At 39.2% G+C, this 18,507-nt stretch overlaps 1 protein-coding gene across 3 annotated transcripts in view; it reads right to left on the reverse strand.

Annotated features, from left to right (window-relative positions):
- Positions 1-18,507, reverse strand: part of Clock (clock circadian regulator) — an 86,181-nt gene that overhangs the window by 10,094 nt on the left and 57,580 nt on the right. For all 3 annotated transcript variants that reach the window (XM_051170510.1, XM_051170509.1, XM_051170508.1), the window contains 11 exons: positions 17,419-17,539; positions 14,628-14,741; positions 14,390-14,508; positions 12,065-12,147; positions 11,781-11,887; positions 10,866-11,013; positions 10,300-10,375; positions 6,009-6,150; positions 4,889-4,989; positions 4,181-4,270; positions 388-540 (listed from right to left, as the gene is read on the reverse strand). In XM_051170510.1, coding sequence (XP_051026467.1) covers positions 388-540; positions 4,181-4,270; positions 4,889-4,989; positions 6,009-6,150; positions 10,300-10,375; positions 10,866-11,013; positions 11,781-11,887; positions 12,065-12,147; positions 14,390-14,508; positions 14,628-14,741; positions 17,419-17,539 — 1,254 coding nt within the window. The remainder of the gene's footprint in view (positions 1-387; positions 541-4,180; positions 4,271-4,888; positions 4,990-6,008; positions 6,151-10,299; positions 10,376-10,865; positions 11,014-11,780; positions 11,888-12,064; positions 12,148-14,389; positions 14,509-14,627; positions 14,742-17,418; positions 17,540-18,507) is intronic.

Consider the following 18,507-nt stretch of genomic DNA (forward strand, 5'->3'; position numbering starts at 1 on the left):
GGATGCTGCTGACAGCCTGGGACCATCCATCACCAAAGTCTGACTGTATACAGAAGTAGTGTTCTCCTAGTTTCATAGCAAACCTCAGTCCCCCAGACTGTCCTGTTAGCTTAGTAATAAGTATCTTAGTCAGGTAATAGGAGTCATATTTATTGGTATTTTATTTAAACTATTATAAACTCTCTACCTCAAAGGTTCTATAATATATAGCTATTATGGATTTGAACTTACTAGAATTTAGAGATTATTAGTTTAAAAAATAACGACGCTGACAGAAATGACCTGAGGGATGATGTTTACTGAACTGGGAAAAATATCCTCCTTGCATCTGACTCTTCATGAAAACCATGTGAATGAGGTTCTCTGTGCTCAGACAGAATAACTGACCTGCAGCCCTTGACCATGGACCATCTGAAGTTGTTCTTGAATTTTCCTTAGTTCTTCTTGTTGCCGATGAATATTTGCCTCGATCATCCGTGTCCGCTGCTCCAGTTGGTCTTTTAGATGCTGCATGGCTCCTAACTGAGCTGAAAACTGAAACTGAAGCAGCACATGTAAAGAAAGTATAGCATATTTTAGAATTCCCTGGTTCCTAATAGCTGTGCAATGTGAAAAGTAAGCAGTGCCATGAGTCAAGAACGTTAGCTACCAAGCTCCCGTCTGTACTCTGCTTTGTGGAGCTGGACCTCAGCATCAGTCTCTTTCCTATAGACCCACAGGAGCCTGCGGCAAATGCCACTGAAGGAAGCTGCAAAGGAAGGCGCTTGTCTTTTGGGTGCTGGTGTTGGTCCTTCTCTTCTGTCAGGTGCCAGTGGGTAGCTTCCCCTGAATTTCATCCAGAAAGCTTCAGTATGTCAGCAGACGCGTCCCGTCTTCCAGCCCCTCGGTCAACCTCTCTACCCAATGACTAAGTCCATATAAGCCCCTGTGGTGCAGGGTGAAGCGTTTAGGGGGCTGCATCAGTGTGTCCCTCCCCACTGCTCTCCCCTGACTGTTAGTGGTGGTTCTCGTGTCTCCTCCCCCTCCCTCCTCCTCTTCTTCTTTTTCCTCCTCCTCCTCTTCTTCTTTTAAAGTTACAATTTACTACCTGGAAAGAGGCACATGCCACAGAATGTGTGTGCCAGTGGTCCAACTGACAACTTGGAAGAGTCAGTTTTCTCTTTTGGGGTACAGAACTCAGGCTGCCAGGCTTGACAGCAGGGGCCTTTCCTTACCCACTTCTCCATCTGGCTTGCCCTCCTATTATTATTTTTTTTTAGAGATTCTTCTTTTACTTACTAGCTAACACATTTTTACATTACTCCTGCTTGAATTCCAGCATGCTTTTGATTTATCTTGAATGATGACAAGAACAAGCTACAGTCAGATGATGTGAGTGCTTCCAAGTGTGGCGGTACAAACCTTTAAATCTTAACATTTGGAAGGCAGAGGCAGATAAGTCCCTATGAGGTTAAAACCAAAATGTTCTAGGCCAGCCAGAGCTATGCTGTGATTCCTCACCTTCAAAAAATAAAAATAAAATAAAGCAAAGCAGGAAGGAAGGAAGAAAGAAAGGGAGGGAGGGAGGGAAAAGAAGAGGGAAAGGACAACCTGAGCTCATACTGTAGCTCAACAACTTAGTACAACAAGCTCTTCAGTTGCTCACTTCACGTCTACATTTTACCATATGAGAATGTACCCCGCACCTGGATGAATCCATAGCAAATTCTGTCATCTCTAGAGTCCCCTCTGTGTGTACATCAGCAGAATTATCCAAAGTTAGGCAGGAGGATCACAAGTTCAAGACCTACCTGGGATACAGAGTGAGTTCGAGGTTAGCCTGGGCAACACTGTAAGGCCCTGTCTTAAAATAAAAAGTGAAAAGAAAGGGCTCGAGGGCTCAGATATAGAGAGCATCTGTCTAGAATGGTCAGGCTCCCAAGTTCGGTTCCCAGTGCTCTCCTTCCTCCCACATTTCAGTCACACATCTTTGTGACAAATAACCAATATTTCATTCTAATGCTATTTAAAAATATATATAATATTTTTCAACTGACCAGTTTAAACCATAGTGTTTTAAAGGCTAAGGAATTCTAAGAAATTATGAATGTGTGCACACATGAATGAAAATGGTCACTCTACATTCAAGGTTTTCAATCTTCTGGTTTCTATGTGCAATTAATAAGCAATTAATCAGACACACCCGATGACTCACTACTCATTTAATTATTTCCATGAATATTGTATACTATATAATACCAGAGCATTTCACTTTATGGGAAATCTATCTTCAAAGTTTCCTGCAGTGAACTGCAGCTAAAAGTAAGAAATATCCATCTTACCCTTTCTTATTTTATCTCCAAAAAAGATGAGTTTGTGCTAAAGACACTGAAGACTACTTTTCTTTATTTTCTTGAAAGGATATATATATAAAGATCTTGGCTGGACTAGAACTCTCGTTCATAACACCAGGTTGGTTTCAAACTTCTGGTAATCCTCCTGCCTCGGCCTCCCAGGTATTGCACCATTAGGCCTGACTTCTGCATGAAACACTGACTTTGAAGATGGCAATGACAAACTATACTATGTATTAAATTCTGCTGGGCTTGAGAAACATTACAAATTTAGTACTTCAACTTCTTTTTTAACATGCTTTTTTAACATGTTATATAGTCATACATATTTTTATTGTAACTAAGTTACTTTTTTCCTACAGGTAAATATCATGTTGTCACATTGAAAGCATTTCTACTAAATACAAACCAAAAAATAGAAGCAAGCACAGAATACAAGATAACAGGAACAAACGGCAAAACACTTAGTTTTACTTAGTGAATGAAAACATGAGACCAAATGCTTAGTAGTATTTTTGACATAGTATATATTACTTATATATTTCATGAAAACACCTCTATAAAGATGTTAACAATGATTAACTGATAACCTGAAATTAAAGAACAAACAAAATTAAAAGTGTATCTTTCAATTCTTCAAAATAAATAAGATCTGAAGATTCAATTTAATATTTAATAATATAGTACTGTTGGGCTGGAGAGATGGCTCAGTGGTTAAGAGCACCACCTGCTCTTCTAGAGGTCCTGAGTTCAATTCCCAGCAACCACATGGTGGCTCACACCATCTATAATGTGACCTGATGCCCTCTTCTGCAGATAAAGCACTCATATACAATAAAGAAATTTTTAAAAATTAAAAAAAAATATATAGTACTGTTATAGAGCTCATAACAGGATTTAGTGCCAAATAAAATAGTCAGAAGATTACCCACTGTGTTTATTACTATTCAGTAGAGTTCTCAATGCTTCTGAATTGTTGGATGAGCTATAAATCAGAAGAAGCTACTCAGTAGTGCACTGGGGACTCCTTTTCTCTTGCTTATTGCAGCACTCATGCCTCCTCTGCACTCAGGCCATCTCACTTTTCTAATCATCTTTCCTTTTGTTGTTTGTTGTTTTCCTTTTCTTTCTTTTGAGTCACTGTACTCATGTAGTTCAGGCTGGCTGTAAATTCACTATGTAGCTAAGGATAAACTTGAACTCCTTTTTTTTCCTACTTCCATCCCCCACATTAGGATGCAGGCATGTACCACCACACTTGGCTTCTTCCACTTATTTAAGCTGCATTAAGGAACCGAGTCATACGTGTAAACTAAATAAACATGGCATTTAGTTTTATGTTATTCCTTCTAGATCAAGCAGCTTGTTAATACAGACATCACAAATATTGTCAGCATCTCTGATACATATAACTCAATACATACACAGAACTCAATAAATATCTCATATGCAAATAAATGAATTAATATGTAAATATAATCACTCAAGTCTTCCAATATCCATAGGAAGAACAAAATGAACTAAGCATATTTCATGTTTAAGATTATCATACTTGTAGACTGTTGCTATATGTAAGATGCTAAGCACCGTGAGCACTAAGATTCTCTGTTGTATAATACCATCATGAATCTTCTAAGATACATGTGCCCGTGATGCTGTCTAGTGAAAGTCCAGTGATACCCCAAAACACTGTAAATAACAAAAATGTCCCTACATATTGTAAATACTTTTAATTAATATTCACTACATTTATAACTATATATATTTATATATACATATGTATAAAACTGCTTTAGCTTAAATGCAATTATCATTTGTAAATGCTCAACCAAAACAAACAAAAATACCTGTGACATGCCTTGTGGAATTGGTAAATTTGTAGCTTGAGACATCACTGGCTGTGTTAATGATGGACCAACAGACTGGGAATTTATGGACTAGAAGCAAAACAGAAAATGAAAATGAAGTGATGCCCATATTCACCTGAGTTCTTCCACCACAACCAATACAGTGTGCACACCGCTCAGGGACAGCCTTGTCCTTTGTTGAGTATGAAGTATGTTGCCCCTTCTACTCTTTTAACTTTTCTGTGGCGCACAGCACAGGCCCTTGGATGTGCACTCCACTGAAAGGTGAGTGGACTGAACTGAAGGCAACTGAAACTGTATTAAGACTGTATTAGGGGGCTGGAGAGATGGCTCAGAGGTTAAGAGCACTGACTGCTCTTCCAGAGGTCCTGAGTTCAATTCCCAACAACCACATAGTGGCTCACAGCCATCTATAATGTGATCTGATGCCCTCTTCTGGCCTGCAGGTGTACATGTAGGCAGAGCACTGTATACATAATAATAAATAAATATTAAAAAAAAAAAAAAGACTGTATTAGAACTTTTTCACAATTAAAAACAGAAACCTAGCGGTTTACCTGAAATATGGGAAAGATTTTGAGTGTTCTTTATCAGCAAAAATTCTGATCCTTAAAGAAAGTGTATTTGGACATCTGTGACCACCTCAGTGAACTCCTGAAGGGCTATGAGGTTAAGTCAAGAGCTCACCTGACTGCTGAAGGATGACCTCCGCTGTGCCATCTTCTCATGAGCTGGCAACTGCTGTCTGGGAGGAGTGCTAGTATCAGTAGGGATCTTTGTCGGAGTTGCTGAAGTTAGTCAACAGAGAACCGAATTAATACCTATGTCAGTTTTGAATGGTAATCTCAAAATATACTCAATGAATAGAAACAGCTGCTAGTTTCCTGTTATTAGATAAAAGTGAAAACCATGCCTATAAGATTAATTTTAATTTCTTCCTTTTTTAAGAACAAAGAAAACATGCAAAATAGAAAAACTTTAACAATAGTTCCTCCCATCACGCTCAACACCCTGAAAAAGCAGGCTTCAGTCTCCCTGCAGATATAAACATCCACGCACACTGAGCCCTTCCATCAAATAACACAGTATTCACTGAGCATGTAGGCACATCCTTCTGTGAAACTCAAATCCACTCCACATTACTTCCAATACTTAGCATAATGCATACTTGAGAACACTGCTGTAGTATTGCTTAGAAAATAACGCCAAGGAAAGAAGCCTGCACATACTCATTGCAGGCACAATGGAGGAAGTGTTTTCTACCATATGCTGTAGATGCAGAGCACTCACTATAATTTAAAATCAGTTATGCAAGTCTTCATAAAGCGAAGACTAGGGCTGGACTCTAGCCATTGAAGTAACGGCTCAGTGGCTGATAGCATTTGCTATTGCAGAAGACCAGGGCTCTGTTCTCTTCACCCATGTGGTGGGTGGCTGGAAACCACCCAAACTCCAGACTCAGGGATCTGATAGCCTCATTTGACTTGCAGGGAGACCAGGCATAACAGTGATACATGCAGACTAAGCACTCATACAGCCTTAATTATTTGCCTTTATAACAAAATACAATAGTTTTTCTCTTGTTATAACTTGAAAGTTAAGTGGAACATCACCACCTACATATTATTACTTGATGGCCTTAACTCTTTTCTAAAGACAAATAATTTGCTTCTTACTGAAAGCCTCTACTTCAAAACTAAAAACACTAGAATTGAAAGACACACTTGACAAAAGTCCTGATGTCAGCAACACAAATAATTTAGAATAAAAGTTTGAAGCACGCTTGTTTTCAGGTGAAAGCACCTACAGGAAGGGTCTGAGACTGCTGTGTGAGATGACTTTCTTGAGCTTCTAGAGGAGGCAGAAGGAGTTGGGCTGTGCTCAAACCTTTCCAGGGCTTCCTTGAGACTGACTGTATTTATACGATTGTCAGATCCAGAATCTTGGCTCTAAGGAGACAAGAGAAAAAGAAATGTTTTCTTATTGCTCAAAGCAGAGGTCCTAAGACAGTTTTATCAGGGGCTGGAGAGACAGCTAGTGTACAAAAGCACTTGCCATGTAAGCATGGGGACCTGAACTTGAATACCCAGAGCCCACCTAATGCTGGGCACAGCAGAACTCCTCGGTGATGCCAGCACTCTTGTGGTAAGATGGACAGGGACGGGTGAGAGTCCCAAAGTACAAGGCACAACTAGACTGGTGTGCACAGCAAAAATCAAGAGACTGTTTAACATAAGGCACTGTGAGAAATGACATTCTGTTCTCACACACACAAAATGAAAATTTAAAAAATCAAATCACATGTAGTTTTTGTTTAAAATAAGTTTAAAAGTGTGCATATGTGTATGTGTGTGTACGTGCGCGTGTGCTAAGTAAGAAAAAAAATCTCATTTTAATACTGTTAAAGTTTGGCTTCATTCTCTATTTAGAAAAATAGCAGGACTTAGATTAGACAGCTGTATTATGTTAAAAAATTAACTAAAAATGGGCCGAAGATATAATGATATTATGACCTAAAACTGTAAAATCCTTTAAGAAAACATAATGAAATAGATTTACCAGTAAATTGGAACTCACAAAATTAAAAAACCTGTATGCATCAAGAAACACCACCAACAGAATAAAAATAATTCACAAGAGAGGAGGTATTTATACATAATTATCTGATCAGTACTTAATATCTAGAATATAGAACTCCTTAGAATTCAGCAATGACAACTCATTTATTAAAAACAGAAACAGAACACATCATGTGTGATGAGATACACTTGTGTTTGTTGTTCAGACAAGGTCTCACACTACAGGCCACAAACCTGTGGCAATCTTCCTGCCTCAGTTTCCTAAAAACTAAGATTACAGGAGTGAGCAACTGTACCTAGCTGGTATGCACCTTTAAACAGCATTTTCAAAGGCTAATAAGAGATCATCTGATCTCAGCTGGGCAACAGCAAGATGCCCTGTCCAAAAACAAACAAAATTCCCAAACAAAAGGAGACCATCTTGGACATGGTGCACAGCCCTGTAGTTGAAATACTTGGGATGGAGAGGCAGGACGATCAGAAGTCCCAAACCCTCCTTGGCTACATACATAACCAGTCCACGGCCAGCCTGGGCTGTATAAGACCCTCCTTCCAAAACATAAACCAAAACAAAACACCCAGACCAACCAAACACACAGAAGCCAAAAACAACCACCACCGCCACCACCACCACCAACAACAACAACAAAAACCCAAAGACAAACCAACAAACAAAATAGATAATTGAATGAATAGATAAAGAAAAAAGGGGGGACATACATACTTCTCCAGAGAGGACGTAAAACAATCACCAGATAAATTGCTCAAACTTACTCATCAGTGAAATACACATCAAAACCAATCATGCTCTCTCATGTCTTATTAGAAAGACGAGAATCCAAAAGCCCAAGCCAGACACTTGGTGGATCTCTGTGAGTTTGAGGCTAGCCTAATCTATATAGTGGGTTCCTGGCCAGTCAGGGCTACACCCACACACACACACGCACGCGCGCACACACACACTCACACACACCCTGGCCAGTCAGGGCTACACACACACACACACCTACTACCTTAACACAAAAGCGTCTCCAAACCCCACCATATGGTAAAGCTGTGAAGAAGCCTGGGCTCTTACAGCTTGGTGGTGAGACGGTAAAAACGGTATGGCCTCTATGAAAAATGGTACAGTAGTTTCACTCAAATTTCAACAAAGAGCTACCTACCATATGATCCAGTATTCTACGTCTCAGTATACACCCAAGAAAAGCAGCAGGGATTCTGACAGGTATCTGTACCCCTACCTATAATCACAGTATTATGACAAATAAAAGGTGAAGGCAACCTAGGATTCCACTGACTAATAAGAGGATACACACATGATGGAATACCACCCAGCCCCAAAACAAAGGGAAATCTGATACATGCTGCAACATAAATGAACCCTGAGAACATCAGACCAAATAAAATTAGCCAGTTACAAAGGGACGAATACTGTGAGTCTACTTATATAAGGTGCTCCAAGTAGCCAAATTAAAAATAGAAAACCACAGTTGAAAAGAGTTGGAAGGGGGCTGGAGAGGTGGCTCAGTGTAAGAGCACAGGATGCCCTTCCAGAGGTACTGAGTTCGGTTCCTAGCAACCACATGGTGGGTCACAACCATCTATAAAGGGATCTGACAGCCTGCCTCTTCTGTGCATATAGACTCTATATGCAGATACAGCAGCTCATATACCTCAAATAAAGTTAAAAAAAAAAAAAAAAAAGAAGAAGAAGAAGGGAGGGAACGGGTGGAAAGCTATGTAACAACCACAGGGTTTATGGTCAGTAAGATGAAAAGGTTCTATGCATGAATGGTGGTGACAACTGTACTTATTAACAGTGGGAATATTAGAATGCTCAAGTGTGCCTTTAAAATCACTTAAGCCGGGCGTGGTGGCACACGCCTTTAAGAGAGGCAGAGGCAGGCGGATCGCTGTGAGTTCGAGGCCAGCCTGGTCTACAAAGTGAGTCCGGGACAGTCAAGGCTACACAGAGAAACCCTGTCTCAAAAAACCATAAAAATAAAATAAAATAAAATAAAATCACTTAAATAACAAAGAGAAGATGATGCTTTACTTTACATACAAAGTACCGTAAAGTCTTTGGAATTCAGCATTCACTCTGAATCTTCCATTCTGACCACTGGGGTTTTGCTATGTGGATGGACTACCCACTGCCCTATCCTCTTATCTTCCCACGACCTTGTTCCTAACCTTAGCTAGTCCTTCTGTCACCGCCTTGTCATGGCGAACACTGCAGCACGTAGAAGCAGCGCAGACTAAAAGGCCAACTTACACCATGCCTCCTGTCCCGGGAGCGCACAGGCTCAAAGGTCTGTGGAAACAACTGCAGGGGGCCTAGGATGGTCACTAACTTCAAGTGTATGCTCAACTCTAGTCAGCAGAAGGGCCAAAGTGTACTAAAGGCTTATTTTCTTATTCTTAAGAATTATCCCAAGCCTTTCCCACTGTTCATAAATCTGTCTCTCTCTCTTAACCAACAGCCTTGCCCTATGCAGATAAGAACACTTATCTCACCAGCACCAAAAGCAGAAACACTAGCAGATATTCCATTTGTACTAGTGCTTCCTTCCCCAACCACACTGAAAACAGAGCCAGTGTCCCCCTACAGCCCTTCTACACGCAGGGGTGAACAGGGAACAAGTGCACATCCTCATTTCAGAGCGTACATAAATGCCAATATGTGTAAATGCCAACTATTTGATCTCAAAGTTGGTGGGATGGAGGGCATGTCACCTAACGCCTTTCCTCTTCCTTTGTTACTTGCAGCTCTTCCCAGCTTGCAAGTGAGTCCACTTCTCACTGCTTCCCAGCCTCTCAGCGCGTCTACCCATCTTCAACGTCCATAAGAAGTGACTCTGCGCTTTCTACCTTAGCTCTTCCTAGTTCTTTACTCATCTGCTCTAAACACCAGACCTCACCAGCTTCCTATAGGTCCCATCAGAAGTGGGAGTTTCCTGCCTTCTTAAGACGCTGGGACCACAGCTCCATAGGATAAAGAAGCCTTTCTATTAACTCGGCCACACTTTCCTGCCTTCCATCCTTAAGCTCAGGGGTGTGGAATGCTCATGCTATGTCACATGGTTTCCTGTGGTCGTGTATTAGTCTTGTGGTGACACTCTAACTTCTGGCTCAGTGTTCCTCCCTAAATTAGTAATCCCACTCACCTCTGCTCAAGCCCAGGACCATGAGTTCTTTTCCTTGGTGTCCCCGTCAAAACCCCCACTAGCCTTCAGCCACTAATCCCTGGTCATACCTCACAGCCAGTGACCTCAGTCCAGCAGCCTCATTTTTGATCAAAACCTGCCACATTTCCTACTCATGCCCATCAGCACCCTAACTCCAACAATCTCCTGCCTAATTAAGTTTTATTTAGCAAGACCTTCAATTCCTTTTTAGAAGCAAATGAAATTTTAAAATGGTAAATTCAAAATAAAAATTATAAATTGCAATAAAATATCTCTCACAAATTATTAGGAAATGAGATATTTTAAAAAGAGACTGTAAGAAACATACTTTGTCAGCAGCTGCCTCAGGAAGAGACTCTTCAATGCCAAGTTCTCGCCGTCTTTCAGCCCTAACTTCTGCATAACTACAAATGAAAGAATCAAATTTTAATATGTTGCCATTTATCCAAAATACTGCAAAGATGCAACCAATTGGCGTTTGTTATGTATCTCACTTGACCATCTGTAATTCTGTACACTATTCTATGTGCTAAGCAAACCTAATACCTATTTGCAGTGTACTGCCTAAATTCAATCTGTATGCTGTAGGGACCTACAGGTGGTCTGTAGGAGCAAAGCATGCAAACTAAGAGGCACTAAGTACAGGAAGGATGCTGGCACCGCTGCCCTGGCTTTTGCTTTGTGTGCAGTACACTGGCACTTGAACGCTGGTACAGCTTTTGCTACATAACGCAATACTACCTTTATCATATTCCTACCTCCTAAGTTAAGCTTAACATTAAAAAATATTAAGTATTAAACTGGGAAAAGATCACTACCTTTCACTAACAAATCATATACAAAACTATATTTGGCTATTATTACACCTTAAAATTTTTCTAAAAGAGTTATTACCTTACTACAGTGTGAGTGCAAACAATGAACTCTGGCCTTGAATTCCACTGATGGTAAGTGATATAATAATGAGTTTGAAGCCAAATCCACTGCTGTCCTTTGGTCAGGAACCTATAATAACATGATTTGCCTTTTCCATACTGCATTACTAAAAAGAAAAGAAACAAGTATTTTTTTTCCTTTGATCTGTACTTAACTATGAAGAATCTAGAATTTAAAAACAAAAGTCATTTACATTTAACTCTTTATATGGACATAATTACTTTCTAGCTTTCAGAAATATGTATCAACTATAAAGATTTTTTTTTTAAAGATTGAAGGTTCTCCCACATAACAAGAAGTCCTAGATCCCAAGGCTACCATCAGTTACTGTGGATCTTACACATTTTCATTCACAATAAATTCCATACACTGAAAGACTCATAATGTTAACTTGTACTTGACTAGATGTATAACTTAGGAAACAGCAGTTACTAATCATACTGTTTTTCCCAAAGGTACTGTCACATATGATATGTCTGAAGTATTTAATTTTAAAGCTTTAACAAACTAAAATCAGAATAATATCATGGTTTGAAATAATTGTTAAGTAAAATTTCCCAAACTAGTTAATATGTTAGGTTCTAAACTCTTTTAACTGATGTTAAAGAAAAATTGGGTTTTGTGATTAAATTGATTTGGGAAAATTTATTTAATTCTTTAATATACTACTAAGATTTTCCTTTTTATCTAAAAACAAGGTCAAGTATAAACTTGTCCCTTCTGTATATATTAATAAAAATAGTTCTAAATCTCTCTCTCTCTCTCTCTCTCTCTCTCTCTCTCTCTCTCTCTCTCTCTCTCTCTCTCGCACAATAGAGTGTCTACTTGTGTGTTTTAAAATAGTTCTCAGTGGAAAGAGTAAGATCTACTTACAGTGCTCATGACATTTTGCCAGATTTTCTAGGTCATCCACATGATAGTAATCATAGCCTGATGTTCCCAACACTTCAAATGGCAAATAGCCTATTATAGGTGGTGCCCTAAATTATATTATGATAATAAAAAAAAAATCAGTATTACAACTTTTCCAAAAGTGATACTACAGCCAGAAACTAATTTGGGGAGTGGGTTTTTTTTTCAAAAATAGATAATGAATTTCAAAATCCTGATTAGACAATTTGTACCTGAAAGTCCATACAATGTAAAAGTCATGTTACCTGTGATCTAGAAATAGAAACTTCCATTCTAAACTGTGTCTAGACGTAAACTCTTCATTGGGTTCTTCAACAGTACACATTTCCTATAAACAAATTAACAAGTATAATTTAGAAGTAATTTTCTGTGTCCTTGAAAATATTAAATGTTGTTAATATAAGTCATTAAAGAACTTTCATCTAGACAAACTTTAATACATTTTAGTTTTTAAACACAAGTTTAAAATACTTAACTTAGTATTTTACTAATATTAAACATAAGTGTGACAGGCTGGAGATACAAAGTGCTAGTCTAGAGTTTGCAAAGCCCTCAGTTTGATCCCTAACAATTTTTACAATCATTTGAGACAACAGATAAAATACAGCAACTAACAGATGCCAGCCTCAGGTCAATTGTTAAAGTCTAGTGCATTCTCACTCACTCACACCCCTAAGATCCTACTTCTTAATCTGGATCTTTCTTCTGATTTATATTTCTCATTTCTCAGTGTCTAGAAATGGCCAGAGACAGCCAACTGCTTTACTCTTCATATACAATTCACAATTTTCCATCTTATCAATAGTCTCACTTCTGTACAGTGACAGAGTCTAGAATCAACACACTGTTCCATAATCTAAATGGCCAAACTGTGTTTTCTTTTAATAAAGATTTGCTTTTATTTAGGTATACATGTGTGTGTCTCTCTGCGTGTATGTCACATGTACACCTGTGAAGGACAGATGAGGGCACTGGATCTGAGAACCAAACTGTAGTTCTAAGAGTAGTGCTCTGAACCACTGAGCCATCTCTCCAGCTCCTAAGTACTTACAATTTTACCTTGTAGGTATTTTAAAGTCCACTCCCTCTCACTTGCCTTCTGTGACCCTCCATGACGCACCTCACTGCAACAGCATCTCATAAGTCTCCCCATCCTTCAATCTGTCTTCTATTTGGAGGTCAGCCGTTACCATTACCTTAGTCATGCTCAAATGTGAGTATATAATTTCTCTGCGTAAAATTCGCCTATGGTTTCTTACAGTGAACTCTCTCTATGGAGAAAAACCACAGACAGAAGGAATTTCCTGCCTGACCTCTGCTTACTTTTCTGATATGAGTTCTAATACACTGACTATTCCTCCCTTCACATACATGAAACCTAGCTTCTGTTGTACAAAGGAACGTTGGACCGTCTTCCTCTGCATCCTGACATGATCTTCTGTAACAGTTAAAAACTGGGGCTTTGAAAGAAAAATAGCTACAATCAGGTCACATTTATTAGACGAGACTTCGGCAGGTAACTTCCCCACACCTGAGTTTCCTCCAATATAAAATACTATGATGGCATTTGTCTCCAAGTGTAAGAATTAAATGAGACACAGCATGCACCTGCCCTCCAGCTAACAGGCAGAGCTAGTCTAGCTGAAGACCTTCTGTACCTCAGTATTTCATATTATATTATATTATATTATATCATATCATATCATATCATATCATATTGTATTGTATTATATTATATTATATTGTATTGTATTGTATTGTATTATATTATATTATATTATATTATATTGTATTGTATTGTATTGTATTGTATTGTATTGTATTGTATTGTATTGTATTATATTGTATTATAGCGTCACTCTGGCTTCTTTCCTGTCTCTAAGCACTGAAATATTACACTTTTCTACATGCCTTCACCTGCTTATGGGATGCAAGAAATAAAAATGGATAATTTAAAATTCAAAGAGCAGGGATTGGAGTGACAGCTCAGCAGTTAAGGACGCTGGCTGCTCAGAGGACTCTCATTCAACTTTCAGCACTGACATGGTAACTCACAACTGTATGTAACTCCAGTTTCAGGGCATTCGATGCCCTCTGTGGCCTCCCTGGGCACCAGGCATGCACGTGGTACACAATCATATATGCAGACAAAACACCCATATACATTTGAAAAATTAATTTTAAAAAAAATCAAAAAGCAAATTATATCCAATAAAACCATTCTTTTAAAAATGTCTAGATTTTTATTTTTCTGGACTTTCTTCTTTAAGGATCATAGTGAATGACACACACTAAGTTCTGTACAAAAGCAAGGAAATGGTAACACACTACCATGGGACACCTGCAAAGAAACACTACAAAGGAGTTACATACTTAATGAGTGCTTATATCCTTCACTGTGGTAAGATAAAAGACTCATTCATGCCTAATGAAGAACTCACTGGCCACTACTACTTCAATGTTGGTAGAAGTTCAGCCTTCTGAAGACAACAAAAATCTCACAAGAACTCTCATATTATGAAATAATATGCATATTAATTGCACTAGAGCAACTAAAATCAGAAACATACCTTGATGAACTGAGGTGTAGCTAGCCTGACAGTAGCTACAAAACAAACTCTATCTTCATAAGAAGGCCTATGTGTGCGCTGTATAGTTCCTTCAAAGCCATTGTGCACTGAAGTGGACACTAAAACAGCAAGGAGACATGCATCATTGGTTAAGCTGGTAACAGACAGTCGTTCCTGATATTTAAGTGTCTAAAAGCTTGGAAAAATAAAAAGAGCTAGTTAAAATACATAAACTTACCACTGTTTAATGATTTAAAATTTCCTATAAATCTCACATATTCATAGGTGGATGGCTCCTTGGGGTCTATTGTTCCTCGAAGCATGTGACAACAGAATTCTAACTGATTTTTTGCTGAAATAAGTGATAAAAAGTTGGGTAAGTGCACAGTCATTTTCTCCATCACAAGTGTTGCATGGCACTTACGTGCCTGCAGGAGAGGACTGCAGCCAGCACAGGTGACAGCTAATCCTCTGCTCTCCCCCGGGACTTTTCAATCAATGTCACAAAAACATTTTGTTCTCCATTTAAAGCTAACGGCCTCCCTTTCTTTTTTGTTACTGTCACTTTTTGGTAGGGTCTCATCCAGCAACACACTCTAGAATTTGTAATCCCTTGCTTCAGGCTCAGGCTTAGTGTTTCTCCCTTTACCTTAGAGAGTCTCTCTCATCTTCTCTAAGGCCAGGCCATGCACTTGCTATTTATCCCTTAGCAACTGCAAGTTTTCTTTGGTCCCTGACTTCCTACAGTTTTACATCTAATCCGGTCTCCCGTGATTTCAACAGTGTTTTTCATGCTAACCTATTTGTAAACTCAGAGAACTCACTCCATTTTCAACGGGCTCTGGTTCCATGGACTCACTTCTCTAACTTCCTCAAGAGCAGTAATCCTTCCAAATATTCCTGACACTCATACTGTCAGCCTCAGGCGGATGTCCTCATTCCTTCCGGCCTGTCTGAAAACTTGCTCTTGCACATTCCCAGCATGAGCTTGCCTTCCTACGTTACTGTACTCTGCTGGCTGGCTGACACTAGACACTTACACAGAGACTTTTTGGGCTTAACCCTTTAAAACCCTTTCTACACTCACTGATGCTGGGTGGCTCCTTAACTCCTATAGCCTTCTCACCCACTAGACATTTACGCATGACAGTCTCGTATCCCAAGTGTGACGCCCTTTCTTCTTTTCCTCACTACATTACACTTATGGTCTTCCGAATCTGGCTTTATCACGAACTCAACAGGTCCAAATTCTATTTATTATTTTTTCAAAACCTTTTCAGATTTAGTCATACTGGATCTACCAACCTCTCAGTCATGGTTTTCCTCCACCCTTACTTCTTTTGTGAATTATACATTTCCCCTTTTTCGTCCCTAGTGTGGTTTGTTTGTTTGTTTCTTTCTTTTTCAAAATTCTCTACCTTGATTTTTCCCCTTCCAACTACAAACCACCCAAATGGTCTTCACTGGTTCTCTTATTGTGTAAAGAATAAACATTAAGCAGTACAGGATAAATACTAAGTCCTTGATAACCCTGCCTCAGCTCCTGCACAAACATCCCATTGTTTGTACCAGCTTCATCATCATTACAGCTAAAACAGCCTGCTAATAGTCTAGGCCAAGCAGCTTCCCTTTTAACTCACTGGCTTTTCCTTCCTGAGGAGGGAACTCTGCTGTGCACCAACTCTTTCAGAGGCCTTCAGCAAGCCACTGAGCTAAGACAGCTCTGATCTTGAAAGCAGGAGGTCTATCTTCTGAGCAGAGCGCTTTTTATACAGTTTTCTGAGCAGCTCTGCTCCTCTGAAGGCCCCTGAAACCAGCTCCTGCTCCTTGTCCTGTTGGCATCTCCAAACGCCACCGTTCTACCTCTCCTTTCTCTATGCATTTCCCTCAACTAACACCATTTATTCTGTGGCATCAAATAACTGCTTAAAGCCACATAATTGATTTCTATATTAAGTCCAGCCCAAATCTTTCTTCTAAGTACCAGATCAGAATGGTCTAAGGACTAACGTAATGCAAATCCGACTATAAACAATTATATACAAGCTCCCAGTCAGTTTCCACTTCCAATCCCTTCTGATAGAATACCCATTCTTAACATGGCTACACATACACACATGTGTATGTACACAAGTTCATGCATCTAAAGAAACAAATGGAAGGAATCGTTTAAGTTGATTAAAAACTAATAGCTAATGGTCACACAAATAGAATGATATACTAAGTTTAGATGCCCACACATTTCTTTTGTTTGTTTTGTAGTTTGGGGGTACTGAGCTCAGGATCATGTGCATTCTAAGCAAGCACTTCACCACTGAGTTATATCCCTTCATCAACAATTCTTGCTTTTCCTCAGGGCAACTATATGGTTTGGACATGCACTGTCTGCACAAAGGGCCGCAGGTGCTCAAGGGCTACCGCGGGAGGCTCTAGAAACGGTAGGAGGAGGGCAGCCTGGAGGAAGCAGGCCCCGGCAGGGCTCTTCTCTCCTTTCTCTGTTTTCCCAGCTGTCATGCTGTGAGCATCTGTGCTCCACCAAGTTCTCCCCAGCATGTTAGACATGCTAAACAATGAATTCAAAGAAATATGTCCCCTGTCACAGTGGCTGGTATGTAAGAGTCCGAGTGAAGGGAACCAGCACACCAAGAGTGAAAGCAGTGAGAGTTCCACTCAATCTACAGAAACGCCTCACTACACCAAAATATCCTGTGCTACTTGATGGCAGGGACTAGCAAAGAGTAGTTCATTAAATATAGCAAGATTTCATTTAAAAATTAAAAACATGTGACCAATTTCCATCTTTATATACTACAGTTTTGTGGCATAATTGTGATCAATTACAACAAGATGAGACTTCACTGTACACTGGAATAGATCTGGTATTTTTTTATTTGTGTATATACCTCTATCTTTTAAAAGCACTTAAGAGAGTTCATAAAACGCAGCTACTTGACTTTAGTTAAGCATGTCATGGTCTTCATAAGCTTACAGAGGTAAAGGAGGGAATCTGCTGAGGAGGACCTACTTACATTTTAAGTACTCGGGGGTTAATGAGTCACTTTCCAGCAGATGAGTAGAGAGTATCTTATAAACCTCTGAATGTTCTCCCTCTGGGATAAAATTAAATATACTTTGATCCACAAGATCAGACTGAAAAATAAAAAAGTAAAAAATTATCTAACAGCACTTTGAGAGGCATTTATCTCTAACACATCTAATAGCTATTAAATAACAAAGCACATATGAATAATCTCCAATTATATATAAAAACCAATAATGTCAAGCTATAAACTCCGTATTTAAAACAAAAAACAAGAAACAACTGACACTGAGAAGACTAACGTACCAGAATCATCAGATCCATGATTGACGTGGTCCTGAGCGGCAGCTACACTATTCAAAAACCTTAGTTTCACCAACTTGAACTGAACCGAGAAATTTGAGAGAATTATTGGTTCTAAGACAAATGCCTGCACTTTACTTAAGCACCTATTAAATGGGATGTCATCATGAGTATACAGAAACAGTGACAAGCTAAATGAAAAGGAGGTCTGACACTACTATACTGCCATAGTCTAGCATGTCCTTTCACTGTTATTTTGCCTTTTCTGGCATTTATTCTTTATCGCATTGCCAAAAGCCTTGTCTAAAATGGACAGCCAGCATTCTAATTCTTTCTTGCTAATATGCAACTTTATTTTATTTATTTATTATTTTGTATACAGTGCTCTGCCTGCATGTACACCTGCAGGCCAGAAGAGGGCATCCAATCCCATTACAGATGGTTGTGAGCCACCATATGGTTGCTGGGAATTGAACTCAGGACCTCTGGAAGAACAGTCAAGTGTTCTTAACCTCTGAGCCATCTCTCCAGCCCATAATATGCAACTTTAATTATTATCCAATAACCAAACAGCAGTCTGACAAATGCCAGGAAAGCTACAACAGGTGATGGCTGTGGACTCAAGGATGAGTATGACAGCTCCTCTCGTTAAGTACCAATGATAAAGAAACCTCGGCAACTTCACCTTTCCTACGGAGTCCAGCCCATCTTATTGGATTTCTTACTTCCCAAACTATTCTAATTCTAGAAATAGCTATTGATAGCTCAAGGACCC

Source organism: Acomys russatus, chromosome 28 (assembly GCF_903995435.1).
Source record: "Acomys russatus chromosome 28, mAcoRus1.1, whole genome shotgun sequence".
Taxonomy (NCBI): Eukaryota; Metazoa; Chordata; class Mammalia; order Rodentia; family Muridae; genus Acomys; species Acomys russatus.